At 43.4% G+C, this 12,253-nt stretch overlaps 1 protein-coding gene across 3 annotated transcripts in view; it reads right to left on the bottom strand.

Moving 5' to 3' along the window:
* Window positions 1–12,253, bottom strand: part of EPS8 (EGFR pathway substrate 8, signaling adaptor) — a 174,118-nt gene that overhangs the window by 60,188 nt on the left and 101,677 nt on the right. For all 3 annotated transcript variants that reach the window (XM_084765399.1, XM_084765398.1, XM_084765400.1), the window contains 2 exons: window positions 5,613–5,692; window positions 3,946–4,022 (listed from right to left, as the gene is read on the bottom strand). In XM_084765399.1, the coding sequence (XP_084621525.1) occupies window positions 3,946–4,022; window positions 5,613–5,671 (136 nt within the window). In that variant the 5' untranslated portion in view covers window positions 5,672–5,692. The remainder of the gene's footprint in view (window positions 1–3,945; window positions 4,023–5,612; window positions 5,693–12,253) is intronic.

The raw sequence follows: 12,253 nt of genomic DNA, 5'->3' as shown, positions 1-12,253 counted from the left end.
GGCCACCTTCCTGGGATGACTGTTACATTAGGGTCACACTGCTTTTTAACAATACCCATGTAGTCGCCCCCTACAATGTCTGGGAAACACAGCTGACTTTCCAGAGTTCAAGGCTCGGGTCCTCTGTGAAACCCCTGCTGACCACGCCCCAGCAAGCAAAACTGCTGTCCCACCACATCTACTTTCTAGCATCCAAGCAGAGTTGGAAAGTATCCCCATGAATATTTTATTTACCTTTAATTAATATGTTGTTAGTATATTTATGCTATAGTATACATGAATATATCTATATCATATATTTGCTAATATAGTTAATATTTTATTACTGTTTTATTACAATAGTTTTCTCTGTGTGGATATGTAGTTTTCTCAGCAACGCTGTTGAAGAGGCATCTTTGTTGAGACTCAGATCACTGTTGCTCTGTCTGACTCATTTCTGGTTTGTTTATTCTACCTCATTGGGCCATGTGTCTGTTTTTGTTACTATGACTCTACAGTATAATTTGAAGTCAAGAATTCCATTATATCTAGTTTGTTCTTTTTCTCGGGACTGCGTTAGCTACTTAGGGGTCTTTGGTGCTTCCGTATGTATTTTTTTTCCATGTCACTGAAGAATGATACAGGAGTCTTAATGTGAACTGTAGTAAATTTCAAACATGGTTTAGGTAGCACAGCTGTATTTACAATCGTAGTTCTGCCAACCCATGAATATGGACTGTCTTCTCATCTAATGTCTTCTTCAGTGTTTTCCTTCAGTGTTTTAATGTTTTCACTGTAGAAGTTTCTCACCCACCTGCTTCAATGATCTTGGCTATTTATTCTTATTTGTGAGGATATTGTGAACGGGATTATTTCCTCAGTTTATTTCTCACCATACTCATTACTAATGTATAAGAAAGGTTTTGTATTCCACTGCCCCATGAGTTTTCTGTTAGAGTCCTCAGGGTCTTTTCAGCATAGAAGGACCATTGCCTCCTTCCTCTCACACGTGTATCCTTCACTCCTACATTCTTATCTTGCTATGAATGATGATGCTGGACTTTGCCAACGGCTTATTCTGCATCTGTTGAGACACTTAGACATCCCCAATTCTATTTATGCGCTGTTTTATGTTTGTTGGTGTACATATGTTCAAGCATCTTTGTATTCTTCAAATGAAACCAACATGGCCATGGTTTATGATATTTTCACTGTGTTGCTGAATTTTATTTTGCATGTGTTTTATTGAGAACTTTTGCATCTATGTTCATCAACGAGATTGATTTATAGTTCAGTTTTTGTTATCAGAATTACACTGGCTTCACAAAAAGAATTTGATAGTGTTACTTCCATTTCTGCTTAGGAGGTAGCACGGAGAGTGAGGAGCTTTGGAGCTTTGGTGGTCACTCTTCTTTTAAGATCTAATAGAATTCAGAAGTGAGTCCATACGTACCTGGGTTCTCCTCTGCCTGAAGACTCAAAAGCTGCTTAAAAACTAACACTCTCTCCCCCCACCCTGTCTATTTCTCCATACATATTTCTCTGTGTGTTTAAGTTATTCAGTCATTCATATCCTTTGGTTCAACTTAGATATGTGGTTATATGTGTTAGGAAATAGTTCCTGCTAGCCTCTCTCACCAAAATTCACACTGGCACTAAAAAGCTGTCATTTATCAGTGAGCTGACTCAAGGGCATGGAAACAGAGCTGATGATGCTAACAACGATCCAGCATACAAATGGACTTAATAAATAGCAGTCTAGAAATGGCATGTAGAAGGGATTATTTTATCCTTACAAAAACGATTTCATTTATTCATTTCTTCCAGCCAGTCTCCACTCTACAAGGACCTTAGAGTCAGGGATTAGACATTACCGGTCCTATTCTGAACACACATTAATCACGAAATAAGTGGTGCTGAATACATCCTCTATATCCAAGCCCCAAGTGACTAAGCTGTGGTTAGACTGTCTCAGTGTGGTTTTACCCATAGACAGATGGTACTCTCAACTAATCAGAGAAACCTCTTTTTTGAGTGAATCCAATCCCAGCTGCTCATGTTGCAGAGAAGGTGGGTTAATGCTCAGCCTTAATCAAGACATCTATACCACACCCTCCAAAGCTAGGGAAACATCATGCAAGAGGGAAAGGCAAGAATGTAAGATCTGGACACAGGGAAAAGGATTCTGAAATGCCGTCTTCTGTGACACAGCTACGGCCATCACAAACTCACAGCAAATGCTAACATCCGTACTGAGTCTGCACAGGAGTGGGCCTGTTAACAATCAGGCATGGACAAAGGCGGGAACTCTGCCCTCACTGATAAACTGTTAGCTACGGATACATTTGGGAGATGTGGAGTCATTTCCTTCTATTGCACACACACTGGTGACCCCAGCAGGCTTCAGTAGATAGTTCCAACTCAATGGTCACATGAGTGGCCCTGGTTAAACTAAATATGTCACTAAACAACCAAAGATATGAACTCAGAAAAAGACCGCGTAGGGAGTATGGGGGGCGGGGGGGGGGGGGGTTGATAGGAATGGCGGAAGATAAAGAGCACGGGAGGAGTGACCAGTATGACTATATACAGGCATGGGACTGTCAAAGCACAAACTTAATTTTCAGAAAAAGTCTCAATATGACACAAAGAAAATTGAAAACAGCATTAGTGACATTATCATAGCCACTGAGAAACACATTTATATATGGTATTAAATCCATTTTATGAAGGTATGATTTGAGTTGTAAAGTCAGTTCACAGAGAATATAGGTCAAAACAAATCTCAAAACTTTAGGATTAGTAAGTATTACCACCAAACCCATAGATCTAGATAATGTATAGTTAATTCCCAAAGTTAGAAAATGCTATTTTTTCCTATAACATACAGTAACAATGACAATAAGCATAACAATAGGAAATATTTACAGTGCCCTCCCCTCCTACACTACTTTGGAAACGGTTTACTTTAAACCGCTTATTCTCATTACAGTGCTACCAGATAGCAACCTGATAAAGATGAGCAAACTGCGGTGCAAGCAGGTGAAGGCATTTGCTGAAGGTCATTCAGTCACTATGTGGCAGAACTCTACTTGAACACAGCAACTCTAGCCACTGTCTTTGCTGCTAATCATGATTCTATTTTGATTATTTGTTACAAAATAATAGAAGGCCATAAATATGCTCTATAAACAATAACCTTCCCAAGCCAGTGTGTATGCCTCAAGAGCCCTCAATTTCTTTTTAGTAGCTTGTGCTGTATTTTAAGTAGAAAAAAGTGCAGTAAACAAGGCTGGAGATGTAGCTGTGTGGGTAGGGTGCTTGCCTAGCATGCACAGAGCCCAAGCACTATGTACACCGGACGTGGTGGCATATGACTGCCAATGTTAGGACTCAGGAGGTGGAGCAGGAGGATCAGTAGTTCAAGGTTATTCTTAGCCACTTGAGGTACATGAGACTCTGTCTCAAAACTAAAATTATGCATATGCAAGACAGATTACAGAGGTTACTGGAAGACCCAGAGGGAATAGAGAGAAAACCTGGTTAGTTTGTAATCCAGGAAGAAATTCCATCAAGATAACTTGTCATATTGAAATAGTACCCCTCCCCCAACCCCAATTCAATAGCTATAAGGAAAAAGGTAAAAAGGTACGTATCTTTGGGCCCAGCTGGCTTGGCCACAAAGATCAGCACACATTTTATAGATAACACAAGAAATCCCACTGAAGCCTCAGCACCAAGCTCTAGACTTCTTAAAGCATTCAGTACATTTCATCCCCGGTGCCAGGTCATATACAAGAAGCAAGAGCCATAGTTTGGTTTTGCAAAGATTCTAAACTAGCCGTTATCCAGCTAGCTCTGTCATTTCAAACGCTTCATCAGGTTATGAGCTTGAACACTGACCTTGAAAACACAAGGCTGTAAGCAGTCAGACCTAGAAGGAGCCTCTCAGACAGGCATACGTACCATAAAGGGCCTTTGCACTTGTTTTTGAACCATGTTCTCTGTCCATCTGGGAGTAGGGTGGTGAAGATCCGTAACCACTGTAATAACAAACAAAAACTGCTCATTGTCTTGGGTTAAAGTCCACTGTGGGTAATAAAAATTCAGAACCAAGAGTTTAAAATGTCGACGTACCATGAGCACCAACTGTTTTCTTAAAAACATAACTGAGTTTATACTAACTGAAGCAGCCAATGGGAGTGAGTTCCTGCTCAGGCGAGTCATGAGTAAACAGAAATATAAATCAGGTGATGCCACTGAGGACCATGGTGCCAGCCTCAGCCAATTCTCAATGCCAAGTCAGGGCTACAGCAGAGAATTCAACAATGCTTGACATATGAGAAAACAGACCTTTGCTCACATTCTGTGACATTGTTACAACTCCCTAGTGACATCACCTATAATAAAAGCTATTTTTCACAAGTACTGCACAGCCAACCTGAGTAAAACACCACTGGTAAATGCGACCTGCCTTATCACATAACTGGCTTCTTTTACTAATGTTAAATGAAATACATACTGGTTTACTTCAGTTTAATCAGTAAATATTTACTAAGCTTCAAACCCTAGAAGAGCGGGGAGGAGAGGAGGAGGGATAGGTACTTTCAATAAAACAAGCAAACCAAAGGACTGCAACAGACTGGTGTCTGAGTAAAACTAATAGACGCGCCGTTCAAGGTCAAGAGATGATAGATTTTTCTCATCAGGCTATCCAGGATTTTACTACCACACTGACAATCAAGAAGAACTCAAGATAAGAGAACGCCTCTAGCTGGCAGGTGAGGAGGAATCAAGCCTGGAAGAAGGATGCGTGGCACTAACTCCAGGAAGAACTCGGAATGGAGGAGCAGTCACTGGAGGTGGCATTCTGAGGACAGGGGACTAACTGGGAAAGTAATGTGGATGGGAGCCTCTTATGTCCTATTTAATAATTAAGTGTGTCTCCCTACGCACAGTGAGCATTACCCGACCTAACAAATACATAGAACATATGCAGCATATTGAATATACGTGCTGCAATGCCAAATATAAAAAAGCCATATTGCGCATGCCACAGAAGATAACAGCTACCCAATTCAGGCCTGTGGTTTCAACTGACAGCAGGAGGCTTGGGGATGGCTGTCTGGTTTTTGTTCCTTGTTGTTGTGTGCAATGGCAAATATCTATATAGTGCAGACTGTTTTACAAATAATAACAGAATGATCCAGAGGCATTCACAGCTCTAATACATATTTGATGACAAAAGGTGACAAGACATAAAATTCCAGCCTATAATCTCTTCCAACTACATAATAGTATCCTTTGGGCCAGTGTTTTCTTAGCCTTTTAAAAAAATATAGCTTTTAATAATAATGTAAGTTAGTAATTAAAAAAAAAGACTACTTCTGAATGAACTACGAATGGGCTGGATAAAGAAATGTAACGAGCATTTTCATTAAAAATATGTTTTAAACTAGCTAGGCGTGGATGCACGATTGAAGCATTATCTCTTGGGAGGGAAGGACTGTAAGATCAAGGTTAGACCAGACTACACAGAAAGTTCCGGGCTAGTCTGGAGTAAGAACATCTCGTTAAACAAACAGCAGCACACTAAGCCCTGCCCTGCATTACACATGAACCTTTCGACTTACTTCATTTGAGAAGGGTAGATTCCATAACCACTGGGGTGGTTAGACATGTGACCATTCATCCTGGCTCTCACGCCTCTGTCCTAAAAATAGAAAGGCACATAGGTCAAAGGTAATAAACGAATCAGGGCATCTCAGTTTTACTGCCAGTGCGATGCTCGAGAGGCAAACAGGAAGGTCTGTGCCTTCGAGGGCTCAGGCTCAGACGAATGCATGAACAAATAAAAGAAGCCCTGGCTGGTTTTTAGGACAGACATAAAGACTCTAAGCTGATTTAGTGAGCTAAGGCAAAACCAACAACAGAATCCTAAGTCATCTAAGTACACAGCATAATTCTGTACCCTTCCTGTACTACCTGTCATCTCCGTGGGGTGTAAGCCTAGTACCTCATTATAAAAGCAACATGGACTCGACTCAATGACAAACATATAAAACTCAGAAAAGCACCTGAAGGAAAACCAGAGTCTGTAAGACAACCTTGAAGAGCTCACGCTTGGCCCTTGTGAGGCCCTGGGGTCAGTCCCAGCACCAAAGTCACATCAGATTCAATTCAGTTCAATTCATTCAACAGCCTCTTCAATTGCCTGCCTGCCTGCCTGCCTTCTGCCACGCATCTGGCTTTCCCTCCTTTTTTCTCTCCCTTCCTTCATTGCACATCTAACAACATCCTGTCATTCTTACACACCTTGATTCATCTTTGCACATCTAACAACATCTTGCCGTTCTTACACACCTTGATTCATCCTTTGTAAAGACAGTATTTACTCACACATTCCTTTTACTTCTCATGAGAAAATAACTGTCAAAATCAAAACCTGGTATTAAACTTCAGAAGCCGTTTAAAATGCATTTCATAAATGGAACAAATTTCCCAGAAATGAGTGGGAGCAAAGGCTGCTCAGGTAAAAAAAAAAAACAACCACCACCACCACCACCACCACCACCAACAACAACAACAACAACAACAACAAAACACTGTTGCACACAGCTGAGGACCAGAGTCCTATCCCTGGAACCCATGGCGGAAGCAGAGGGCTGACTCCAGAAAGTTGTCCTCTGACCAGAATGTTGTTACACGCATGCGTGTGCAAACAGGTGCACACAACCACAACAATAAAAATCTTAAAAATTCCCTTCAAACAAGACAAAGTGAAAGCAAGTAAAAAAGCCCTCATCATCAGTAGAATGGCCTTTTCTCTCCTTTCTAGAAAGATGAAAATGTTGCTGTGCTAAGCAGTATCTACTTATCCTGGATCCATAGTCCTCTCTGGTTCTCTGTCACTAACCCAACCTGCATTGTTTTTGCTTTCTGTGTCCTTTCCATTATATGGTTATTGCCACTCAACCTTCAGGGAGAGTGCACATCCCTCTAGCTTTACCATAACACAAGAGTCCAGGTGAGAGACAGGCAGCTATTGAGCTGGTGACAGGAACAAAGACAGATACTAAGGCACCTCTCTCTCTCTCTCTCTCTCTCTCTCTCTCTCTCTCTCTCTCTCCCTCTCCCTCTCTCTCTCTCTAATTTATTTATTTATTCACTTTAGGTATTAATCCCAGCCCCCTCCCTCCTCTCCTGTCAGTCTCTCCCTCCCACCCTCTTTTCCCATCCCTTCTTCCCAGAGAAGGGAGTCTCCTCACCCCCAACTCTCCTTCCCCTCCCCCCACCGGGCCATCCTGCTCCACCACTTCAGGACTAAACAAGTCCTCTTCCACTGAGGTCGGACAAGACTGCTCAGCTCGGAGAAAGGGATCCAATAGCAGGCACCTGTGTCCATGTCAGAGACTCCAACCCCACCCCCTCCCCCCACACCCACCTCCCCCCCCCTCCAGTTGCCAAGGGACATAAGTGAAGACTGAGCTGTCCATCATGACTGAATCATCAACCTAAGTGCATGCATAGACTGGACCTAGGCCCCCTACACTTATGGGTCACTTCTGTGGTGAACAAATTAGCTGTGGCCTCAGCCACACAGCCACAAGTCTAGGGATAAGAACAGACCCTTACTGAATAAATTTAGACTTATATAATGCAGCTGCTATTATGAAGGCAAGTTCAGCATTAGCGTGGGAGAGTATAAGAGGGGAACAATTCAGATCAAAAGGACATTAAAGAAATCATATTCAAGACTCAGTAATTTCCCCGCTAACTCTTCCTCATTCTTTCATCTCCGTTCAATCAATCGCAGTGTCCTTGGGGAGCTCTTATTGACCTTCCTGAATAAATAGAACCACATTATCAGATACTCCCCACACTACAAACAAACCTTCAAAGTCTGCACAACAGCTGTAGCTTTTCATTTGTTAGTTAATTCCTGACTTCACCAGACTATTGGTTCTCAAAGGGCCTGGACTTTTGTTTGAGACTGCTGTTGTTCAAACACTCAGTGGGCACTGGGCATTCAATAGGTGTCCATTAAACAGTTGTTCAAAGCGAGGAGGGAGAAGGAGAAGCCTGGGGCCCTCTTTCCAAAGAGCCAAAGAGCGTGCGGTCTTAAAGAGACACCATCAGTTCCTACAGACTGACGTAAGTAATTAATTCCCGGTTCTATGGGATCCACCTGAAATCCAGTCCGCTTTTGTGAGAGGGAAAAGCCACTCACCTTTGGAAGGGCGAGAGCTTGACTTTGCCCTTAAGTAATGGGTAGAATGTAGAGGTCCCCCAAGCACTGGAGTGAACCCCAGATTCCCAACACTGCTCACCTATTAGCCCACTGCTTGAAGACAAGTGTCTAGAGAAAGGAACTGAGGAAGTTAGAGATGTGTCACCTCCAAGCACACCAAATGGTCACATGGACTCACAAGCTGAATTCCTCTGAGAAAGTGAGCTACATAGAGGACCTTGTGACTGCATCTTCCTACATGTAGCAAACCACAGTGGCCCTCCCTTCTGGGGGGGAGGGGTGTCCTTAACATATGAAGCTGGGGTACAGCCGTGACCACCAGAGGCTGACACCCTCCATTACAGTGAATGAGATGAGCAATCTCTCAGTGACACTTATCCAATGGGTCCTGAACAATGCTGTAGGCCAATTGCCTAAAAACTGTAAAAGCATCACCCTTGGGTCACTTCTTCAGACTCCAATCTAGTGAGAGGCCCTTGGGTGTCTTAATGTTGATTTTTAAAATGTAGGTTTTTCTCTTACTCTTCAGCTCTTCTGGTTCCAGGGCCCAGACAAAAAGTGCATCCAAGAACTAAAGAGCAGGGAGATGCCACTCCCCTACAGAACAAAGAAACACTCACATCGAAACTGTGGGACGCAGAGGTAGCTGGGGCCAGATAGTTCTTGCACAGCAGGCATGGAGACCAAGTGACCCCCAGTGAGACAGCGGGACAGGGGCACATGTCTGTAACCCCAGTGCTGGGAAGGTGAGCTAACTGGATCCCTGTGGCTTGCTACTTACCAAGTAAGGGGTAAAAGACCACCTCAGAAAAGCAAGGTACACTGTAGGTACTTGAGGATTGTACATTTGAGGTTGACCCCTCCGTGTGCACAAATGTAAGTGCCCACATGCACCCATAAATGGATTTAAACACACATGTACACACACAGATATTCGTGCCTCCATGTAAGTGAGGATGGCTCTTCTAAAAGCCTACTAATATCATGTGCCTGTTCCCAGTTCCATGGTTTGTCTTCCCTGTTTAGGTTTTGAGTCAGATACAATAAAGAAGCTAATGGGGGGGGGGGCGGGGAGGGAGGGCTGCTTACTGATTTTCATGGTAGGAAGATCCCCACCCCAGCTATCAGTAACTCAACAGTCTACAGAACTTCTCAGTGTCTCCCAATTTGTTCTCAGGAGACACCAGGGTACCAACTAGAACACTTGCTTGTTCCATTTCAGGTGGGGAAGAGCCCTTCGGAAGGAGAGTGAAGGGGTTGGGATGCAGCATTTGATGTGGAAAACTGGAATCCTAACACAGACTCCTCCACTGTTTGGCTCAGGCAAGTCAATTAAGCCTGTCTCAGCTCAGCCAGAGAGGATTCTGCATTTCCTAGCTCATGGGGAGTGAGTAAGCATCAAGTAAGGCAGACACAAGTTTCTTCAAAAGGAGAGAGAGAGAGAGAGAGAGAGAGAGAGAGAGAGAGAGAGAGAGAGGAGAAATGCTCTTTCACAGCAAGCTGGTTTATTCTGAATATAAATTAAACCCCTGGGCCTTGTGCTGGTTTTGATCTGGTTTGCATTTCAAAACCACAGCAGCTGGTTTTAATGAAAAGTGGCAGCCCGGGCATCCCCACTCCTGTGTTTGGTTCTTCCTAGGAGCCTAATAAATGCGTGGTTTGTGTCCTGTCTTAAAAGAGTGATCTGTCACATTGGGAGAACAGTAGAAAAGGGAATAGAAAAATGTCAATTTGCTAAATTGAATTTCAAACATAGAAGGGCGTCTCACTGGGCCACTGTAGCTTCACTTGTCACTGTGGTCATGTGGTATTTCACACGGGGGTGGGGGTGGGATTCAGATGTCTAAACATAGCCACAGCAGAACACTCCTCCCAAAGGAAACAGCGTGTTGTTGTTCTTCCTAAAGGCTCTTAAAGATATGCTCAATTTAATGCCTAGGTAGCACTTAGATAGGGATCACTGCTTACTAATGAGACAGGTGTTTTTATTTTCCCCATCGTTATCACTTTATGGACTTGCAAATGCACTTAATGGTAACAATTCCCTTCAACTGGACTTCAGTCTCCTCAGGAAACACTATTCTCCAGTCAAGGTTTATTAGAAACATCCCTTGCTTTCTAAGCAAAGTAACATCCTTTGGTGATTGCAAAAGGAAGAGTTACCCAAGTGACTTGAACGCAAAGGGAGACACCAAAGAAGCGCAATTTTCAATCAGTGAAAAACCACTTAAAGAAGAGATAAATGGGGTGACAGTCAGACAAAACCAACACGTTAAATTCATAGTGAAAAGTCTGAAGAATCCTAAAGAGAAACAACTGCAATTTCGGGGTTTGCAGCTGATGTCGATTTTCAGGCAATAAATGAAAATTCCGTAATGACTGAAAATCTCACCCACCCAGTCTTGTTACATGGAGCTAGTAACTCTCGGCCCAGTGAGCGGCCATTTGGACACCTCTCTAAATGTTACAGACGTCTTTGGTTTTTAAAGTGCCTCTTAAGGTTTGACTGGGGATTTTGATGTACCCATCTCAGTGGAAGAGATAACTGAGAAGGGGGATATAATTAGTTTATGGCTTTAACCAAAAGACATGAAGCAATGTGTATGAAAACTTTGGGCGGGGGTGGGGGGGTGGGGGGGTGGGGGGGGGTTGGGGGGGTGTGAGGGAGTGGTTTGTTAGTTTTCGAGACAGGGTCTCACTCTATCTGTTAGCCCGGAACTCACTATATGGACCACAGAGATCCACCTGTCTCTACCTTCTGAGTACTGGAGCTACAAGCAAGTGCTAACTACATCCCGTCAATTTCTACCAAAACTTTATGACATCGTCTGCCAATGGTTTTACTTAAAACTTAAACACTGAAGCCTGGACTGGCGATCCAGGAAAACCTGAGAGCTCAAGGTCTGTTTGGGCTGTAGAGCAAGCTCAAGAACACACTGTACAACATGCAATTCTCTGTTGTAAAACAAATATAAACAATGGTCTTAAAGTATTGGGAGTGTAGCTCAGTGGTAGAGTGCTTGCCTAGCCCACACAAGGCTCTGGGTTCTGTTCTCAGCGTAAAGCAGAAACCAACTTTAATTACGGTCTATTAAACTGTAGATTAAGTTGTGATTATAAAATAAACCTTAAGTATTTAAAATAATTTTTGCTTTACAGGAGGGTTATGAAAGATACCTGTCCACAGAGTTCTGTTGATGCCATAGCCTTACTGTTAATGTCACATTAGTGTGTTGTTTGGAAAAAACACCAGGGAGCCAGTGTCGATGGTCCACTGAAGCCAAAGGCTCATTGTGTTATTGACTGCACGCCTCTGTCCACTCCAGGGTCAGTTCCGCAGCCCTGTGTTGTACTTAGTCCTTCCACGCCCATCACTCCTGTAGCCGAGCATCTCTCCCATGCTTGTAGCTTTTGGAGAGTCAGTTATTAGACCCTTGGCTCTGCCGGAAACAGCTTATTACAAACCGTCTTAAGACAACACAAAGCCCTTCACTCGATTCTCCGGAAACAAGGAATGGAAGTATCTGAGGGCTGAGCTTCCTCCAACAGGTCTGCAGGAAACTCAGCATCCAAATTTTCCGCTTCTTTTAGGGGAGCAGTCGCTAGACTGGGGATCATGCCGACACAGTTCGACTTCATCCTGACTACATTTGCAAAGTGCCTATCCAGATGGCAACCCGTACATAGAGAATGTTGGTGAACACCCCAGCCTGTGCCAATGACTTTACTCTTTTATGACGAATACTGTATTCTGACATTCTGGAGGCTTCTCTCCCATACAGGAGAGACAGAGGTCTGGCGGTTAGGCTCATCTCATCACATCAACAGCTCTGACACTAGCCTGCCTTGTGGCTCTTCATAGTCACAGCAGTCACTGACTTGGGTGAAGTGGGGTCCCTCCTTCCACTCAGGGCTCCAGGAAAGGAGACGCTTTGGATCAAAACCACAGAAAGTTACTGTCTTGCTTCACAGGAAGACTCCACAACTGGGAACGTCCTCACCAGTTACTTAGAATTCTTCAGT

This window comes from Acomys minous, assembly GCF_964271855.1.
Source record: "Acomys minous genome assembly, chromosome: 17".
In the NCBI taxonomy this organism is placed as follows: Eukaryota; Metazoa; Chordata; class Mammalia; order Rodentia; family Muridae; genus Acomys; species Acomys minous.
Note: the sequence above shows the minus strand (reverse complement) of the source record. Positions and strands in the feature narration are given on the sequence as shown.